The sequence below is a fragment of the Electrona antarctica genome (genome assembly GCF_951216825.1).
Source record: "Electrona antarctica genome assembly, chromosome: 4".
Taxonomy (NCBI): domain Eukaryota; kingdom Metazoa; phylum Chordata; class Actinopteri; order Myctophiformes; family Myctophidae; genus Electrona; species Electrona antarctica.
In genome coordinates this window covers 24,859,815-24,882,244 of record NC_136809.1, presented here as the reverse complement: position 1 = coordinate 24,882,244, position 22,430 = coordinate 24,859,815, and the positions used below count along the sequence as shown (strand labels likewise).

General features: G+C 44.4%; 1 protein-coding gene across 1 annotated transcript in view; it reads left to right on the top strand.

The window, feature by feature from the left end:
- The window catches only part of fam13a (family with sequence similarity 13 member A), a 95,032-nt gene that overhangs the window by 37,956 nt on the left and 34,646 nt on the right, over nt 1–22,430 (top strand). The window contains exons 9-12 of the mRNA XM_079499397.1: nt 5,697–5,741; nt 12,757–12,798; nt 12,968–13,168; nt 13,987–14,191. Of these exons, the coding sequence (XP_079355523.1) occupies nt 5,697–5,741; nt 12,757–12,798; nt 12,968–13,168; nt 13,987–14,191 (493 nt within the window). The remainder of the gene's footprint in view (nt 1–5,696; nt 5,742–12,756; nt 12,799–12,967; nt 13,169–13,986; nt 14,192–22,430) is intronic.

The following is a 22,430-nucleotide window of genomic DNA, read 5'->3' as shown; positions in this document are numbered from 1 at the left end:
TCAGATCAAAGATTTTGAAACTTGCAACCACCTGCAACAGAATCCCCCAAGCATTCTAAAACTGGACAGTAGTCCACATCAAGATGACAAACGGAGACTAACTGAAAGGATTGTGTCCATACTTACACACACATCTCAAAGTATAAGATATATCCATGTGTATTTTTCTTGTGATGATATTTTCCTAAACACTACAAGAATTAGATTTTATTTTATTACTTTGTAAAGGAATTCCTGAGGTATATGGGAACATATCAAATAAGGATTTCAAATATCTTGGATCATATGTAGTCAGTAGCAGAAAGGACTTCCTGACAAGGAAAGGACAGGCCTGGAGCGCTTGCAATAAGCTACATCTTATATGGCAGTCAGACATCTCAAGAGCTACCAAGATCAACCTTTAGTGCGAAACATGGACAATGAATAAGGAGTTTCGGGATCGTTTTGACGGAACATACACAAGACTCCTCATGCGTGTCCAGAACCTCTCATGGAAGGACCATCCCACTAAAGCTAAGATTTATGGAGGCACCCCCCCCATCTCAGTTGTTGTGGCAGAAAGAAGACTCTGTTTTGCTGGACACTGCCACAGAGCAAAAGACCAGGTCATTTCGGATATTCTTCTGTGGAGACTACCCTGCCCATCAAGAGGAACAAGACCTCTCACATTTCCAGATGTTCTGAGTAGGGACACAGGACTGACTGTGAATGAACTTGGTGTGGCAATGAGCAACATAGACCAGTGGAAGCAGCTTGTGTCGCAGATGATGGATGATGATGATGGGAACATAATTGTTGTGAGAATTGACACTTGACAGTCGCATACAAACAGACACGGCCGAACACAAGAGTAAATGGGGTATAAATGGTTAACATAATACCAGTAAGATGCCCTGGGGGTGAGAAGCGTGTACGCATCCGCCTGGGTGACGGCAGACTACTAAAAAAACAAACTGGCCATATGGAGCGTGTCTTGAGTGTACAGCGTTTGAGGAGGTCAGATCAACATAAGGAATGTCGGAACAGGTCAGCTCCATATATGGAGATCTAAGGGTTTGAGGTCAGATGTAGAGTTTCTGGCCGGCTCCATATATGCAGATCTAGGTGATGATCCAGTCTTCTCCATGTATGGTTATCCAGGGCTAGATGAGGTCAGTGTCGTGATCTTCATATATGGAGATGACTATATGGAGATGGCTATATGTGATGGCGTTGCCGTGACGTGTAACAAGACGTGATGTCACGAGGTGTGACCATATATGGAGGCGTGGGGTGACTTACTAACGGACGGATGGACGGGAGATGCAGGTTTTCATAGTAAATGCGACCTACTGTCGGAATTAAAAGTGGCTCTGATGTGGGCACACCGGCACAGCAAATTGGAGATCATGCTTTATGACTGAGGTTGTGAGTTTACACATCTGGAAAATAAATATCATGGCTACTTGTCAGCTTGCTCTCACTTTCCATAGGTATGTGTCAGACATACTGTGTCAGCATACTGTAACACCCAGAGGCCCAAACTTGCACAAACTGGATTTACCAGAGCCCAGCATAGAATACCAGAAATTTATATATTTTTCAGACTTTTTTTATTTTTTATTTTCGTCCAATAAAGTAAGGTTTTGTGATTTCAAAATGAGTTTACAAAAAGTCAGTTTTGGGAGATTATGGAATGGAGGTGTCAATTTATTAGGGTATAATGTATTAAATAAATAAATGTTCTTTATTGTGCAGAAGTCACACACCGTTGTCCAAGTCATAACAATCTGCTTTGCTTGCCCATGTGAGCCTCCTACTGTTTTGTGCCGGTGTCTTGCGCAGAAAGTAGGACATTTCCAAGCTCACAGCGTGTCCGGCCTGCTATGCGTTCTGATTTGTACATCTGTTGTTTTTCGTATGTAACATGATGCGCTCAGGCTTTATGCTCCTGAATGACATTATTACCGTAACAAACAGTTGCCCCTTCAAGCCTTCATTCCCGTCAACACACCTCCCGCTTCTGGATGTCCCTGCTGTCTCTGAGGTCATGGTCAGGTCCCACTTGGTCTCTGTCCCATCAGCTCAAATAATCACCCATCTCAGGATCTGTGTTTGGTGAGATGCTTTTCTGCATATTGAACCTCTCACCGAAAATGCTATAGTTTGATGGTGGAATAATAATTTTGTAAAATTAATTCCCTGTTTCCCCAATTCACTCTGGCTTATACGGTACTATATCAGAGTATTGTTACAATGTGCTTTTATAATAAAATCACAGCGGTTAATAGTGGTGCAAAGAAATTAAAGTAAAGCACACTATTGGCATGAACAGAATCAGATATATTCTTATTGCGGTGAATGTATTAATATTATTTTCACATGAAGTGCCCTGTTTTCATTTTCAGTCAGTGTGCCATATATACTTATGACACCACATCAAAATTAAATATTCCCAACTGATTTTGATTGTCCATAGGATACACATAACAACCTTAGAAATATTTTCTTTCACATCAAGATGTAATGATTATTAAACTCAGAGCAGTAGCCCACCTGCGCTCTATGTCCCAGAATTCCTCCCCAGTCATGAGTTAGAAGTTTGAATGAATGTAAAATGATGTGCAGGATGTAATTTGTATATGTGTCAGTGGACTTATTTGAACTGACTAAACCTATATTTAATTTTAAAAGAAAAAAATGTCTCTGGCTCACTCTTATGCCAGTGTGCCAGTGATAACCCTCCCCTGTGCCAATGTTGGCACCCGTGCCTAAGGTTGCCTACCCCTGCTGTACACTACAGTACTGTACTTCCCAAGTCAGTCCCACCAGCCCTGCAGAACCAACATAGTGATGTCTTGTGAACCTATAGGCTTTTGGGGCGTTGCATAGTCACCACACGGGATGCATGCAGGCTTTTGTATGTAGCTGTCATGGTTCACTGAATTATGTGATGTAACCCTGTGGTTTCTTAGAAGCCCATTGTAAGCAGGTGGGAGTGAGGAACGTGGCGGTGTGGTGTGAGCGCGCACTGCTCCTCGCCACCCGATGGGCATTGTGGGCCATCTGTGAGGAAGTGTCATCCATCACAATGATAGCTTGACTAACCAGCCTGGAGATGACTGGACCATTAGCTAGCTCAAACCGGTTCTCTTTCAACTTGGAGAAATATACTTCAACACACTTTTCCTTGGCAAACAAACAAAGCTGTGAAGGACGTACTCCGTATTGATGGGGTGCTGCTAACCTTGGTATTTATTGGATTTATTAAAGGAATACCAATGTTTTGACCTGGAAATGTCTTCTTTGGGGATTGATTCCCTGAAAAAGACCTTTCACATATAAATTATATTATTATCAATTATAATACGATTTTTTATACTTCATAAATATTGTTATAAGTTAAGCATAATTATAAACATTTATAAGAGTTATGTCTTATAAGTGCATTATAAATGTGATTATACAGTTATAACTCATTATAGACCCAACCTTAATAAAAAGTCCTATCATGTTTTCTATTGACTAGACAAAACAACACAACACATACGTTAACGAGTACTGAAGGCATTTCTATAGTAATAGTTTCCTCAGAAGGTCTTCTACAGCCCTGGTTGGCTCAGACTAAGCCCTGAACCATGATGCTATTGTGCTCCTTTAACACCCATTTATTTGATGGAATGTACACTTCAGGCAATGTATAGTAGAGAATGGCTCAAGCAGGATTATCAGCCAAGTGCTTTAGGTATGGCACAGGCTGACCCTATGCCCCAAGGAATGCCAAGAATGCCCAGATGATCATCCTTATAAAAGCTGATATTTTTGGGGGGAGAGAGGACATCCCCAGAGTCTCTGTCATGGAGGATTTAACAGCCACTAACATTGTTTTTAGTGAGTGCCAAGCAGGGAGGCTGGCGATTGAACCTCCAGACCTCCCAAACTCAGGGGGGACATTCTAACTACAAGGATATTGGTCTAGGTCCCGTATTTGTAATTGATTGATTGATTGATTCATTGAATCATGGATTGATTGTTGATTCATTCTGTTTCATTCAGCATGATGCATCATTCATTCATAGAAACTCATAGAAAAGAAAATGGCCTCTTTCTACTGTTCTGTCGGTAGTTTTCCGTCTCCTCTGGGAGGATAAGGGCTATTCCAAGTTCCCCTTCTTTATCCCCTTCAGTAAGGTAGTGGGTAAGCAGGATATCCGCTTTTGCAATTCACGACGTCAGTGACGGCACACATTATTTTAATAAGCTTGCCAGACTATAACACCAGCTAAGAGCATTTGTGTGTGTGTGTGTGTGTGTGTGTGTGTGTGTGTGTGTGTGTGTGTGTGTGTGTGTGTGTGTGTGTGTGTGTGTGTGTGTGTGTGTGTGTGTGTGTGTGTGTGTGTGTGTGTGTGTGTGTGTGTGTGTGTGTGTGTGTGTGTGTGTGTGTGTGTGTGTGGGCGGGCGGGCGGGCGGGCGGGCGGGCGGGCGGGCGGGCGGGCGGGCGGGCTGGGAAGGAAAGAAATATATTTGCAGCCAAGTTCCCACTAGGTATTTACAAATTTCATGTATTAAGTTTCAAATGCAGCTTGTATCATAAGGTGATTTTGTACGTGTGAAAAACATTGCACTAGAGAGAACACCCGCACGTATACATACGCACAAGCACACGTTTTTTTCTAGATAGTGTCATGTGAGAAGTCTTTGGAAGGTGAGTGAACTTTGGTCCATTTTGATTCCTGACTGACTTGAAACTCAAATCCTTTGTTTTGGACGTGTGACTGTGTCCTGCTGACTGGCTAAAGTGCCGTGTTTTTTCCCCTCCTACCCACCTTTCCGCTGACACGTCCAGCCCCCCTCTTACCGTAAACCACACAGCGGATCGTCACGTACCACAAAACGCCACCGTGCCAAATATTTACTGGGCAGTCCCCCTCAATAACACCTCATTCTTCTCCTGTGTGCTAGAGAGTGCCCATTGTTTAGTCTTGAGAATTAAAAACACATGATTAGTGTTAGTGATTGTTTGTGCGTGTTTATTTCCCAGGGCTAATGGACTGTGAAATCCTCAGTGCTAATTTCACGTACGAAAATACAAGCAGCGTACAGATGGAATTTGCTCCATTTTTACACACATCATGAAGTGAAATATCTGTGTCAAGTAAACAGTCACCAAGCATTCAATAGCTTAGCTAGCACTATGACTGTCGATCATTGAACAGGTCATTAATTAAACACAACAGCAGTTGAACATCCCACCTGTTCACCTCCTATTTATTTATTAATCCAAGAAACAGTTATGTCAGAGGACATGTCACATTTTCCATTACATTTGGAGGATATGCAAATGTAAGCAGCATCAATTTTCATGTTCCTTTATCAAAATTGTTAGTTCATAATGCGGTGTTGGCACTTGACCAGTGGTAGGCCACTAGCCTAGCTACATTCATAGAGCCTCAGCGGCGGTGCTCCGCACTTCTCCATAGTTCATATAATAATTACCAGAGACAAGCTGAACAAAAGCAGCTGATGTGTAGCTCTGCTAGCACCATGTTGGGTATTGTTGTGCACACAAAAGGCAGTCTTTATGGCCGTGTTCAGCCTACTCTCTCCCAATAACACTGTAGTGTCCAGGAAGGAGAGGTGGGGGCACTTATCAGGTTTTAGTCATCTGTAAATACATTCTATTGCACTCCTTAATTAATTCTCTTTTGTTTTCCCAGATCCCAAGATGAGAGGGAGAGACCAATATCTCCATTCTACGTGAGGTAAGACCATGCTGTTACGTACAGAGTAGTGTATGCAACAGGACAACCGTGAGACAGCATGTTGTTTTTGGAGTCGTTGGTAATAAAGGGGAGTGTGTGCGCGCATGTGTGTGTGTGTGAGAGAAGGGGGTTACATTAGCGTGTAAAACAACAGAAGCTTCAGTTATAGAGGAGGGAGTGGACACACGCAACAGATTGCATTACTATTTTGTTATTGTGGCGGTGCTGTTTGCACACCACAGCACGTGGTCAGGACATGAAAACTTCCTGTTAAAATCTAATATCCTCTGGTTGTACAATGCAGACAGAGACTGTCTGCATTGTTATCCAGTAGTTAATGTTATATATCTGGATTTGGTTTGACTATTTTATTTACTGTTGTAAGGACACAGTGAGAATGTTTTGGTACATAATGGAACTTTCTCTAATACACAAGTGTGCATGGGGGGTGACATGCAGTAAAGGCCGTCGGGATCGGGAGTCGAACCCGCGGCACACTGCCAGACTGGATTACCAGCCAAGGTGCCTGGACCGGATATATATATATATATATGTATGTATGTATGTATGTATGTATGTATGTGTGTATGTATGTATGTATGTATGTATGTATGTATGTATGTATGTATGTATGTATGTATCTATGTATGTATGTATGTATGTATGTATGTATGTGTGACAATATATATATGTGTGACAATTCCCCAATATATTTTTAGATGTATTCTGGTTGGGGTGTATGTAATATAGCTAAGCTATATATAATTACAGTGGAAATAAATACAGTTAATGGCAGAGTACTTTGGCAGATTGGCAAGTTAAGTCAAAGATAGCAGTAGCGCTATGAGCAGCCTCATGTCATGGTGCCATCTCATGGTAGCATTTCATGGCAGTCATGAAATAAGCACCTAATCTTTCTCTCTTGCTATGTATGGCTCTTTGATTAGGCTATCAAATTTCAGCATAATTTTGTCACCCGTGTGACTAGACTCAAAGGTGCTCAGCCAGTGCATCATATTATAGCACTAAAATGACAAGAATTGTATGACCTCACTGTTGTGCACAGTCTGAGCAATTTTCCGTGAGTTGTATTTTATTTCGATAGAACAGTGTAGATTGACAGGAAAAGGGGAGAGAGTCCGGGTAGTGATGTGCAGCAATGGTTCACTCGGGAAGCAATACAAAACCAGAACTCGCTGTCAGCGAGCATTAGAGCCTATATGGAGCCTATACGATACAGGGTAGGTTAAAAAAGCCCCTGTGGAATAAAGCCCCTACATTTTATAAACTCAACGTGTGTTTACACATACAACTAATATAAAGCTTTCAATGGAATCTGATTCACACTGACTTGAAACTCAAATCCTTTGTTTTGGACACCTGAGACTCACCCAGCAGCCACCTCTAACCTTATGCACCATCATTTACTATGAAATCAGCTTAAACTCAAGGTTTGGTAATGGATTCGGGTCAGTAAATTTGTCAGTGTTGATTTAACTTTCTGTGTTTTTAATAGTAAATCTTTACAGTAGGTATTGCATGATCTCTCTCTCTCTCTCTCTCTCTCTCTCTCTCTCTCTCTCTCTCTCTCTCTCTCTCTCTCTCTCTCTCACACACACACCCATGCAAGCACACTTAAAACAATGCTGTTATACTTTTACACTAACTTACTAGAGAATGACAGAGTAATGTTTTAGCTTTCCCCGTTTGCATGTTGAGAAATAGTATTTATACGGTCAGGGTTAATGTCTTACTGTGAATTAGAGCTGGATCACCTCAGGATGAGACGCATTAGTTTGCTTTGCATGCATTGCATTGTTGTTGTTGTTTTTCTCCCTCTCTGTGGTTGCTGTGGAGAGATTTCTCAATGCAGTCTTGACTTATTTTTTCATAAAACGGACGAAAAGGCACACTCTGGCAAAACTTGCGCGTATACAGTTCACACACACATACACACAGTACACACACACATGCTTGAGCACACATGAGTGTACGGTATAGTCTGGCAAACTATATCATTGGGATCACTTTCAGACAGATTTGATGAGTGATAGAAACACTGAGCCAATCAAAATCTTTCCGAATTTACAGGGCGTCAGGTTTTACACATTATGTTCAACACAGCACTCAAATTCAACATGGCTCATCATTTTGTTTGGTCCTTAGTTGATGATCGGCATGATACCATCAAATGGATGTAGACTCATATGAAAGTATGAATACATTAGACATCAAGTTGTAACGGTGTTGGATTATGCTACTGTAACTCGTCTTTGAAAAATGTGACCGGGTCTGGCAAATAGGCCCTCATCTCGACCAGAGTAATTTTTCAGTTTTTTACAGATTATTAAAGTTCAGAATGTAAGCTTTCATATGATGTATCATTCAATGACATTGGAAAATATTTGAAGGAGATATGACCAATTTAAAATGATTGTGCCGTTTTACCCAAAGCTGAGAAAATCCCCTTGTTGTTCACACAACACAACATTTCAACACCTAGAGCTGGCTAGCCTACTTTGACTTATAAATGTATACATTTAATTTGCCCAAATCAATAATCTGTTGGAATGAAAACCTTCTTCAACATTCAAGCTGTGTTAATATGAAAAAAAAAACAAGAAAATCACAAAAAAAACAAAGTTTATTTTAGATTTTCTGCCTTTTCATTATAGGCGAGATGAGGACCATTTTGCTAGACCTGGTCACAAATGTCATCAACCCATGCCCTTCTGTCTCTGCACAATGCACATCGGTAACAGAAGCACAGCTGTAGCATGCAACGCGTGCTTGGCACCATAGTTTACAGAATGTTATCGCTCATCGCCATCAGTGTGGATGTTCAGTCATTATAATTATCATTCTTGGTGTGGATGTTAACCACTCGCTCAACAAAGATCAGAGTCTATAATGGACTTCTCTCTAAAAAAAACAATTGCTGTAGCATAATTAGGTGAGGTTATAATGTGAGGTAAATGATCAGTGATATGATTTATTTAGTTGTAGGCATTTAGATTGTAAGCTTGTGGTTTTAGAAAATATTTGAATGATACGTTCTGAGTTCTAGCTTCCCAGAACTTTTTACCACCTCCTGAGCAGGGTCCAAATTAGGTTCTGAGGACCTCATCTGAAACCGAGGCGTAGCGTATGGAAACACATCCAGAACCTGTGAAATGTGTTACATGGCCTACAGCATACATGCCGATTCACTGTCTGGTAACCTGCACAGGTAACTCATAGGCTCGTAGCCTGTCACCATGGCTACAGTTTTATAAGCCAGGTCCCCACTGCTCCCCAGTGATCGCCACTTTGTGTGTGTGTGTGTGTGTGTGTGTGTGTGTGTGTGTGTGTGTGTGTGTGTGTGTGTGTGTGTGTGTGTGTGTGTGTGTGTGTGTGTGTGTGTGTGTGTGTGTGTGTGTGTGTGTGTGTGTGTGTGTGTGTGTGGTGTGTGTGTGTGTGTGTGTGTGTGTGTGTGTGTGTGTGTGTGTGTGTGTGGGGGGGGGGGGGGGGGGGGGGGGGGGGGGTATGACTCATAATGACCACAGAATTACCATCCCCCACCATCTCTCTCTCTCCGTCTCCCCCTCTCTCTCTTTATCTCTCTCTCACACACACACACGCACACACTACAGTATTATAATTTAAGTATAGTTATTAAGTAAGTACATTATTATATTATATATTATTGTAAGTGTGATTTAACATCGATTATTCAGTTGATTGAGTTTGAGTCAGGAATAATCAACGGCAGCGTTATGGATCTGATGCAAATGATTAAATTGTGATAATGTTCCATGTCTCAAAAATAATAATAATAAACAAATCTCAAGCTGAAAAAATGATGGAATCACATAATGTAAAATAAATGTATAATGTAGTCCTACATTGTGTCTGGTCTGGCTAGGTGATGGATAATGAGCAGTGCCATGCTTCACACAGCTATTTAATCACTTTCATGAAGACATTCAGAGTTTCAGACTTTCCCAATGAAATTTGAACCACAGACCTTCCGGTAACAAGCCTACCCCAGTAACCCCAAAATAAGATTACCAGCAGAGTTATTGTTTCTGCTGTAGTGCTCCTATGATCTCTTTTAGCCATTAGCTCACTTTCATCAGTTCCTTCCTGACTCACATGGGGCACCAACCAACATTACCCACAGTCACAAGCCAGTCTCATACCAAAGAACTTACACACGCATCTCACACATCTCCAGGTTGTACGTCTCCAAGTAACTGTGATATCATGAGCCAGTAATGTCACTGCTGCTAGTGGTATTAAATAACTTGATGAAATAATTTTACAAAATTGGGGCGCTGGGAGCGTGTTCCCTCCTCCGCGTCATCAGTGCCCATACCCGAGGCGGGGTTGGCGAAAGGGCCTTTCTGTGTGGAGTTTGCATGTTCTCCCTGTGTCCCCTAGGGTAGGTACCCTCACAAAAACATGCAGTAATCCTGGACTCTAAAACTACCTCCCCCTGGCCAGCCGGGGCGCCTGATGGAGGGGAAAAGAACTGGTCGGAATAACGTGTTCCTTCCACACGCTACGTCCGGCCAGGGAAATTCTCCTCTGTCAGGTGAAAAGAAGCAGCTTGGACTCCGTCCTCATGCATAGAAGGAGGCATGAAGTCAGTCCTCTGCCCCCCAGGTTGGCAGAGGAAGTGTAGCGCCCAGGATTACATTAGATAATTGGCACTGGGTGAAAAAACTGGGTTGCAAATTTTTTTTTATAAAAAATTTTAAAAAAAGTGTGAGAACTTTAAAAGGCATTTGTAGAACCAGCCTCAGGTCTTATTACCGGTAATAACCAAGTATAGTTGACTGATTGTGTTATTTGTGGGCATAATTAAAATAGCAGTGGATCAATTAAGTATAATTATGTCTGACATCATCACACTTTATAAATGTGTTGTCAAATCATCTGTATTTTAGCTAATTATATCATTTTTGTATCATGATGAACTCCTTTTAGGATCTTATCCTACAATGTTGTTATTAGGAGCATTACATTTCTTTGAGAGTTTCTTTGTAAAGTTATGCTCTTCAATTGATTCACACATTGCCGGACCTAAAAAAAGTTAATTGTTTACAATGCTGAACCGCTGCTCCATGACGCGCATTGCAAAGAATCACAGATACAGTACCAGACGATCTCTGCAGGTCAATGTTGAGCTGGACTCAAGGTTGATGTGTCTAGACTGCTTGATGCGTTGCCAAAGACTCGACTTACAACCTTCTTCCCCTGGTGCATAGTGTTTGTGGGGAGGCAGCCTGCAGTTACGTAGGGAATCAATGCCAGGCTTCCTATAGCCTGGAGGAAGGTTGTTCTAGCTTAGAATGTCCTGTCAATTGGTTTTACGGCATCCAAGAGGTGTTAATGATTCTTACCCCTTGACATTTCTTGAGGGTTATGGTTTCTAATGGCTTATTGGCAGTGGCTGGGTTAACACACTTTTCTGTTGTTTTAACCTGTAAGATTATGATGCCATATGTATTTTTGGAAGTATGGAGTTAATGTTTTGCAGAGCTGTGCCTTTGGGCATGATTTCTTTTTTTAGATTGGGCCATCAACTCTGAACAACAAAAGGTCACTAGGCATTTACAGCACCTGTTTATGATTTAGACACTGTATCAGTGAGTGTCATGTCATCCATCACTTGATTATGAGATAACACATCATTGTTGCGTATAACTTTGGTACACACACACACACACACACACACACACACACACACACACACACACACACACTCACATCCGTAGCAACACTTATAAAGTCACCTTAATACGGTGCCATCATTGCATCGCTATCTCTCCCTCATATCTTTACACTGGCCATGGCCTCCTGCAAGCTGTGCTGTTACTGTCAACACCACTGTTTATGGAAGCATTTTAAGATCATCACCGTACGTACATGTTGATGCTGCTACAGTCACTTGAACAAGCTGGCACGGTTTGTCATGTACCGGGACGCATGGAGGTAGAGGGTATGACTGTGAGCGTTGGCGTTAACCAAAGTGTTACGTGGTGACATCAGGAAGGTTGCATCTATGGTGCCCACAATGCTGTTGAAGTGCCCTTGAGCAAGACAGAATCGCCGTAACTGCTGCACAGTTATTATTTACCTCACCGATGAAGTGTGGAAACAAGCTGTCATTTTAGTGACCATTACAGATGTAGCATTTACGCACACACACACACACACACACACACACACACACAATCATATGGCATATGATTGTCTTCATGATACAATATGTCACTCAGTACTGTATGGGTATAATGTTACAGCGATTTTGGGCATCCCGAATTGTTGAAACCCTGCCAGTCCGTGGGTATGTCCTACTACGCGGAGTACGCGCACACACACACACACACACACACACACACACACACACATTATGCGCATGTCTGTCTGTTTCTGAGGGAGAAAGGGAGAGACTTACTGGTAGCCATGGAAGCCAGCAGCGCAGTGCTCTCAGAGGACCTGTGCGTGGTGTTAATATTGCTGAAGTATGCATGCACTCTCTCTCACACACACACACACACACACACACACACACACACACACACACACACACACACACACACACACACACACACACACACACACACACACACACACACACACACACACACACACACACACACTGTGACACACACTCCAACCATTGTGATCAGCTCAGGTCAGCTGCAGTCTGGGGTTTTAAGTGTTGCTTGTGACCACCTGTTTTTGCAGTATTAACATGACTTACCCCTTTCGTTCTCTCTCTCTCTCTCTTTCTCTCTCTCTCTCTCTCTCTCTCTCTCTCTCTCTCTCTCTCTCTCTCTCTCTCTCTCTCTCTCTCTCTCTCAACCTCTATTTCATGCTGGCTCTTTCTTGCCATTTGTTCTTCTTAAACCTCTGTCATCTCTCTCATCCCCTCTCTGTTCTTCCTCTGCCCCTCTGCCCTCCTCCCCCTCTTCATCTCATTCTCCTCTCTCCATCCTCTCTGTCACTCTGTCTCCTTGTCCAGTAATCATCTCTCGCCTGTCCACTGCGGACCAGATGTGACACAGTAAGTGGATTGCCCTCAAATTGCCATTGTAACACAGAACTCAGTTATGTGATATAATATTTAGTTGCCAATGTTCTGTTCCGTGCAGTTTATTACATTACAGTACATCCTGCTGTGCGTTCTACAGTTAATACGGCATGCCCTTGTGCTTGTTCCCCTGTTCGTTAAGCGTCCTGGGCAGGACAATACGAGCCACCGTGGAGCAGCACCTGTTTGCGGCGAACATTTCGGGGGGTCAGGGTTCAGAGTGCCGCCTGGCGTCCCCGCGTGCCACGTCTCCAGGGGCGACACCCACGCCCACAGCACGTCAGAGACGTCGACAGCAGAGAGAGCAGCAGGAGGAAGGCTCCAGGCTCTGTGACAGGAGCAGGTATGGACAGTAGGAAGGCTCCAGGCTCTGTGACAGGAGCAGGTATGGAGAGGTTGTGCCAGGTTCTGTTCAGTGTCCCATAGATATACCAGAACACCATATAGCTGCTAGTCTTAGGCTGTCATCATCACATTTAATTAGTAAGCCATTAAAACTAGACTTGCTCTCGCTTCTCACTAGGATCTGTTTCATGGTATTGTACTATAAAAGAAACGATCAAAGAATAAGAAATAGATATTGAAATAAACATTGAAATAAAGATATTGAAATAAAGATTAACAAAGAATATGACACAGAGCATTGAGTTATATACGCACGCTAGTAACAAAAAACAGGGAGAAAGCGTTGATTAATCATCCTCCACTTCTGCCTGGGTTTTGGTATGTTTCTCCCTACAGGTCCTGTCCACTGAGGCATAATAGAACCACAACAACTGGCGTCATACTTAGCAGCACCAAGCTAATCCTTGTTGATAGAGTACTAGCTTGTGGAGCCTGGAAGGACAGTGACAGCATGGATTACAGGAGCTACATTAGTCCAGAAAGCCAAACATCAATACAAGCAGGGTATTCACCGTAAATAGATTAGTGTCAAAGCTAAACAGTGAGAAGGTAGAGTATAAGTAAATGAGTTATCTGGATGACCTTGCTATTATGATACCCCTTGGGCGTTTCATCTGATGCCATGTCAACAGAGGGGAAAAAAGTGTAAGAGAGAGGAAATCGAGAGAGAGAGAGAGAGAGAGAGAGATAGAAAGAGAGAGTCGAAAAGAGCATATCTGATCTCCTCGTTTCCTTTCTTCTTTCCCACTCTGAAAGCAGGGCTGTGTCCCTAAGGTTACACATCAACAAGGAGAACATTCCGGCGAGTGGCAGAGTTAGCCTGAGTGCCATCGGCGGGGAGGACGAGAGGACATCGGCCTCACAGGGATCCCAGAGTGCCCCCAACCCCGGCCGCAGAGCCAGGAGGTCCAAGCAAAGCCCTAGGCTGGCACAGCTCGCCAACAACCAGAGGGACCAAACAGTGAGTCTCTCTCTCTCAATGCATCTCGTCTTCAGCTTCATCTGTGTGTTGCTGCGTCTTCTTCTGTGTCCTGGAGTCTTTGCCCTGCTGTTGAGCAGTGACTGCGTGATTAGTGCTGAATCCTTGACTCTGATTGGTCAATCAAGGTATTCTGCATTCTGTTTATCTCGATCTGAACAACAGACCGCTGTCCTGTCCTGTTATGTTGCTATGGAGGCATGAGTGCCTAGCTCACTGTACATGATCCCTTACTTACCATGGCCACAGAGAATACTTTGTTGTGATTGGTCAGAGACTGGTCATATTATTTTCAGTTAACCGCACACCTTTGACATAGCGGCCTCATCACCAATGTAAATAAATTAATACAAATAATCCAAATTTTACTGCATTAATGGTTATTTAAGCTAACATTTGCTGCAAGCTATTGAAGCCAACAACTTTCATTGTGTGCGTGTGCGTGCTTGCGTGTGTGTTTGTGTGTAAAAGACGTGACTATTGTCAGCTGACTAACTCAGCTGGTACTTGTTTCTAGGTCATTACTGCAGCCATAGCTGAATGGGTGTACTAGAGAGTCTGTCTAGGAATCAGGAAGTCCCTGGTTCGCCTCCCTGTAGGGCTGTCACGATTACAACATTTAAAACAGCACTATGTAACTTTCCTCTTCTACCCCGGATTTGAACCCACGTGCAGTTTTTTTATTTTATATACATTGAATCTTGACCATCAGGTAAAAATTCGTGTCCGATCCTGTGTCTAGGTGAGACATTACCTTTGACTAATGTCTCAATAGAAGAGCAGGGAGACTAAATACAACCCCCCCCCCCCCCCCCTAACTGTGGATGTTATAATTGTATTAAACTACTCTACCATACAGATTGGACGAAATTACATTTTATTCATTAAAAACAAGTCGCAACCCATTTTTTCACCCAGTGTCAATTATCTAATGTAATCCTGGGCACTACACTTCCTCTGCCAACCTGGGGGGGCAGCGAACTGACCTCATGCTTCCTTCTATGCATGAGGAGTCCAAGCTGCTTCTTTTCACCTGACAACGGGGACACGTTATTCCGACCAGTTCCTTTCCCCTCCATCAGGCGCCCCGGCTGGCCAGGGGGAGGTAGTTTAGAGACCAGGATTACTGCATGTTTTTTGTGAGGGTACCTAAACACGGGGACACGGGGAGAACATGCAAACTCCACACAGAAAGGCCCTTTCGCCAACCCCGCATCGAGGAGGGAACACGCTCCCAGCGCCCACAGCGGGAATCGAACACAGGACCTTCTAGCTGTGAGGTGACAGCACTACTGACTGTGCCACCGTGCCCCACATAATGCTGCTTTAAGTTGATGATTAATTATCACACAAATAATTGTGATTATTGATTAATGATTTAATTGTGTTTTGGGCATTGAACATTGGAACATATGAATACATATACAGTTTTAGCACAGGACAAATTTTCACTGCTCCCCGTTGTGTTTGCCTCCACACGCAGTGATTTCTGTCTGTACCCTCTTCTATAGCCTTGGCGTCCTGAAGGCTGCAACCCACGACTTGCATAGCCCAGGGAAGGCCACCAGTCTGGGCCAGATATGCGCTCTGCGGAGCAACCCTTCTATTTCTTGATTCCCTTAGAACGTCCTTGAGACCTTTCCGAGCCTGTGTCTCCTTGCTGCAAATACCACCATATAAAAAGCCCAGAGGACTTGTTTGTATTCAATTCATCAAGACATACATTACAATGAAAGAAATCATCAATATTAGGAGCAGTAAAAGTATATTTACAGAAAAACAATTGGGGGGGTAATTTATTTATTTTATTTATTTATTATTTGGCAAGCTAGACGACTTGTCTAGGGCATTCCACATTTTGGGACAGGTCAGAGAAGTGATTGCCTTAAGTAGTAGCCTATACAAGCCAGCTTCTAAGCAATTTTGAATACAGCAGCAGTCTTCCTACACAGCAGGAGGTGTGTGTGTGTGTGTGTGTGTGTGTGTGTGTGTGTGTGTGTGTGTGTGTGTGTGTGTGTGTGTGTGTGTGTGTGTGTGTGTGTGTGTGTGTGTGTGTGTGTGTGTGTGTGTGTGTGTGTGTGTGTGTGTGTGTGTGTGTGTGTGTGTGTGTGTGTGTGTGTGTGTGTGTGTGTGTGTGTGTGTGTGTGTGTGTGTGTGTGCGTGCGTGCGTGCGTGCGTGCGTGCGTGCGTGCGTGCGTGCGTGCGTGCGTGCGTGTGTGCGCGCGCACAGTATGCACTCACACAAGCCAGCGAGCGACCAACACACTGGTTGCCAAGATGGAAATAGGTCCCGCTTATTTGGATTTAATCCAAGTAAAAAAACACTCCGCTAGACCTTCAGTGTGTGTTGCCCACTCCTCTTATGTAAGCATGAAGGTGACATTGGACACACACATTATATATACTTGCTGTAATTGCCACTGGCAGGGTGACAAGGTATTCTAAGGGACTGACTGACGTAAGGATATGGCGGTTTTACTGTATGTTCGTTGGCGGGCCAGTGATGGTAAATAAGGGCCAGAAAGCCCCCAGTGTGGTTAGAATATATACTACACAAAGTAGCAGGGTACACTCAATTCTGTTCCTTTTGCTTCATTGTGACCAACTGTGCCACCTAGACATCTGTCATGATCTGTGTTTTTAGAGACATCATAAAGAATTGCACTTCCCTCAACTTTAAAAGTGCTGTATTAAACTATTCACACTGTTGAGCAGCCTACAGCCATTTATGCAATGGTCAAGATTGGAGGTAAAACATACTAAATGCGCCACTTTCTATGAAAGGCGCAGCGGCGGGAATAGGTGGTATAAAGCCAAAAGCGACCGCCCCCCTTCCTTCACCATCCAGCAGCAACCCATCCGTGTTTACGCACGACACGAGACATACCCATATCTAGGGCATCACTTCAATGTTGCGGGGGACTGGGAAGAGCAGGCTAACGACTACTCTGTCAGACTCGACCTTATTGACACATCTCCTCTCCCCATCCTGATGAAACTACAGGCCATCGTAGAACTGGCAATCGTAAAGATTCAACATCTGTTTGCAAACATCCATATACCACAGAACATTCTGGCAGAGTTGAACAACAAGACGGTGAGCCTGGTGAGGAAGTGGCTGTGTTTAAATACCCATTCAACTCGCGACATCATCTTCCAGCCCCGCGGGGAGGGAGGACTGGGTGTCCCGAATATCGAGTGGATCTACACTGCCACCAGAACCCAACACCTTCTCAACATGCTCAACAGCGATGACACAACTGTTAGAGAAATGGCCCGACAGTCTCTCCTCACGCACCTGCAGCGACGCAAAATACCACCTGCGGAGGAGAATGACACGCAATTTCTCGGATTTAAAATAAAGGAAAATGGAAAACTGGACATCAGAACCCCGGGGTTCGGTGTGCGTTCTGACTGGATGGACCTAAATGACTTGTGCCACCGCTCTGGATTACAGCTGAAGTGGGCGGCGCGCGACGGCTCCGCTGTTGCGCTCAATAACATCATTACAGACCCGCTCGTCCATGCGCGCGCGACCTACGCGTTGGATGACGGCGCGCAACAGGAGCTGTCCGTCAAAACTGCGAGAGCCTCAATATTGAGAATGAAGCGATCTCAGAGTGCCCAGCATTGGACCAGCTTAAGCCTGCAAGGAAAACTGGCTCATCTACCCTCTGCAAATCACTCTCTGTCTCACTCCATCCTCTCAAATACCACCATTGGAGAGGACATTCTCATATTTACCATCAAGGCCCGCCTACAAGTTCTGCCTACAAAATACAACTTGGCAACCTGGTATCCATCCCAACATGAACCACACTGCATTCTCCATCCACATCCAACCCCAAGCAATAAAGAGACAATGGCCCACATCCTCAATGGCTGTAGCTTTTACAGAGGACTGTATATTGCCAGGCATGACCGGCTGGTGGATCTAATTTCTAGCAACATCAGAGAAGTACAGGATTTAACATCTAAAATGTATTTGCACAGCACTGTTAACCCACACTGGTTTGAACACAATTCCACTGACATTTTCTGTAATATTCCAAATGCTCCAGATATTATTTTTATTAATGAAACAAGTAAATCAGTTGTTATTTTTGAAATAGGCTGTTCTTTTGATCTGTACATGGACATTTGCTTCACATCCAAACTCATGAAATATCAGCCCTTGGTAGAGTGTATCAAGTCACTTGGCTATGACTGCCAATTCATTGTGCTTGTGTTTGGAAGTCTGGGGCATGTCCACAGACTTGTGCTCCGTGGATTGCAACTTGGGGGACTGCAGAAGATCGCTGCAAAAAGACTGGCCAAATATTGCTCAGTCTCTGCAGTGATCGGCAGCCTCTCTATATGGAAGAGGCGATGCTTTGTCTATCCTTGAGTGGACTACTACATTCTCATATACTGTTGACTGGTGCTAGACTATAATCATTAAATTTTTTCATATTACTGTGAGTTAATCATACTGCATATAGTGTCTGGTTATGCCTTCGTTTGAAACCCTCCTCAAAAATGTTTGGATCTGTTATGCTACTGTTTGTTGTAGATCCAAATAAAAGTACTCAAATGTGTGTGTGTGTGTGTGTGTGTGTGTGTGTGTGTGTGTGTGTGTGTGTGTGTGTGTGTGTGTGTGCGTGTGCGTGCGTGCGTGCGTGCGTGCGTGCGTGCGTGCGTGCGTGCGTGCGTGCGTGCGTGCGTGCGTGCGTGCGTGCGTGTGTGCGCGCGCACAGTATGCACTCACACAAGCCAGCGAGCGACCAACACACTGGTTGCCAAGATGGAAATAGGTCCCGCTTATTTGGATTTAATCCAAGTAAAAAAACACTCCGCTAGACCTTCAGTGTGTGTTGCCCACTCCTCTTATGTAAGCATGAAGGTGACATTGGACACACACATTATATATACTTGCTGTAATTGCCACTGGCAGGGTGACAAGGTATTCTAAGGGACTGACTGACGTAAGGATATGGCGGTTTTACTGTATGTTCGTTGGCGGGCCAGTGATGGTAAATAAGGGCCAGAAAGCCCCCAGTGTGGTTAGAATATATACTACACAAAGTAGCAGGGTACACTCAATTCTGTTCCTTTTGCTTCATTGTGACCAACTGTGCCACCTAGACATCTGTCATGATCTGTGTTTTTAGAGACATCATAAAGAATTGCACTTCCCTCAACTTTAAAAGTGCTGTATTAAACTATTCACACTGTTGAGCAGCCTACAGCCATTCACACTGTTGAGCAGCCTACAGCCATTCACACTGTTGAGCAGCCTACAGCCATTCACACTGTTGAGCAGCCTACAGCCATTCACACTGTTGAGCAGCCTAAACAGCCATTCACACTGTTGAGCAGCCTAAACAGCCATTCACACTGTTGAGCAGCCTACAGCCATTCACACTGTTGAGCAGCCTAAACAGCCATTCACACTGTTGAGCAGCCTAAACAGCCATTAACACTGTTGAGCAGCCTAAACAGCCATTCACACTGTTGAGCAGCCTACAGCCATTCACACTGTTGAGCAGCCTACAGCCATTCACACTGTTGAGCAGCCTAAACAGCCATTCACACTGTTGAGCAGCCTACAGCCATTCACACTGTTGAGCAGCCTACAGCCATTCACACTGTTGAGCAGCCTACAGCCATTCACACTGTTGAGCAGCCTACAGCCATTCACACTGTTGAGCAGCCTAAACAGCCATTCACACTGTTGAGCAGCCTACAGCCATTCACACTGTTGAGCAGCCTACAGCCATTCACACTGTTGAGCAGCCTAAACAGCCATTCACACTGTTGAGCAGCCTAAACAGCCATTCACACTGTTGAGCAGCCTAAACAGCCATTCACACTGTTGAGCAGCCTAAACAGCCATTCACACTGTTGAGCAGCCTAAACAGCCATTCACACTGTTGAGCAGCCTAAACAGCCATTCACACTGTTGAGCAGCCTAAACAGCCATTCACACTGTTGAGCAGCCTAAACAGCCATTCACACTGTTGAGCAGCCTAAACAGCCATTCACACTGTTGAGCAGCCTACAGCCATTCACACTGTTGAGCAGCCTACAGCCATTCACACTGTTGAGCAGCCTAAACAGCCATTCACACTGTTGAGCAGCCTACAGCCATTCACACTGTTGAGCAGCCTAAACAGCCATTCACACTGTTGAGCAGCCTAAACAGCCATTCACACTGTTGAGCAGCCTACAGCCATTCACACTGTTGAGCAGCCTAAACAGCCATTCACACTGTTGAGCAGCCTACAGCCATTCACACTGTTGAGCAGCCTAAACAGCCATTAACACTGTTGAGCAGCCTACAGCCATTCACACTGTTGAGCAGCCTACAGCCATTCACACTGTTGAGCAGCCTACAGCCATTCACACTGTTGAGCAGCCAACAGCCATTCACACTGTTGAGCAGCCTAAACAGCCATTAACACTGTTGAGCAGCCTACAGCCATTCACACTGTTGAGCAGCCTACAGCCATTCACACTGTTGAGCAGCCTACAGCCATTCACACTGTTGAGCAGCCTAAACAGCCATTAACACTGTTGAGCAGCCTAAACAGCCATTCACACTGTTGAGCAGCCTACAGCCATTCACACTGTTGAGCAGCCTACAGCCATTAACACTGTTGAGCAGCCTAAACAGCCATTCACACTGTTGAGCAGCCTAAACAGCCATTCACACTGTTGAGCAGCCTACAGCCATTCACACTGTTGAGCAGCCTAAACAGCCATTCACACTGTTGAGCAGCCTACAGCCATTCACACTGTTGAGCAGCCTACAGCCATTCACACTGTTGAGCAGCCTAAACAGCCATTCACACTGTTGAGCAGCCTACAGCCATTCACACTGTTGAGCAGCCTACAGCCATTCACACTGTTGAGCAGCCTAAACAGCCATTCACACTGTTGAGCAGCCTACAGCCATTCACACTGTTGAGCAGCCTACAGCCATTCACACTGTTGAGCAGCCTACAGCCATTCACACTGTTGAGCAGCCTAAACAGCCATTCACACTGTTGAGCAGCCTAAACAGCCATTCACACTGTTGAGCAGCCTAAACAGCCATTCACACTGTTGAGCAGCCTAAACAGCCATTCACACTGTTGAGCAGCCTAAACAGCCATTCACACTGTTGAGCAGCCTACAGCCATTCACACTGTTGAGCAGCCTAAACAGCCATTCACACTGTTGAGCAGCCTAAACAGCCATTCACACTGTTGAGCAGCCTACAGCCATTAACACTGTTGAGCAGCCTAAACAGCCATTCACACTGTTGAGCAGCCTACAGCCATTCACACTGTTGAGCAGCCTACAGCCATTCACACTGTTGAGCAGCCTAAACAGCCATTCACACTGTTGAGCAGCCTAAACAGCCATTCACACTGTTGAGCAGCCTACAGCCATTCACACTGTTGAGCAGCCTACAGCCATTCACACTGTTGAGCAGCCTACAGCCATTCACACTGTTGAGCAGCCTAAACAGCCATTCACACTGTTGAGCAGCCTAAACAGCCATTCACACTGTTGAGCAGCCTAAACAGCCATTCACACTGTTGAGCAGCCTACAGCCATTCACACTGTTGAGCAGCCTAAACAGCCATTCACACTGTTGAGCAGCCTAAACAGCCATTCACACTGTTGAGCAGCCTACAGCCATTCACACTGTTGAGCAGCCTACAGCCATTCACACTGAGCACTATAGCAGCCAGCCAGCCAGCGATGTTGAGCAGCCTACAGTTCACACGGGTGTGATTTTTGTTATTAAAACAATTCTCAGCTTTAAGATTGTTTGATTCCCGGCAGCGGTGCCTCTGCTTTGGCCACTTGGTCCTGCAGACACTTTTTTTTTAAAAACATATGTTTATTGATTTTTCTTTACAACATAGTAATTTCAAAGCAATTATTCACATATATTTTTCCCCCCACAACCCCATGGCCTGCAGACACAATTGGCTATGTTTGCAGGTGGAAAGCCAGCAGGGGTTTGTTTCATTGTCACTGCACTAGCAACTCCTGCAAAACCTGGTTGGTCGGGGTGCGTGTCCAGCAGGGAGCCGAACTGGGAGAGAGACCCTCAATGCGCATTATGGGATAGAAATTGTGATAGTGCCCCTTCCCAGTGTCCTCATATGATGACCCACCATAACAAAAGATAACCCCATTTTTTGATAACCCCCACTCCCCCCCCCATGCTCAGCTTTCCGGGTTT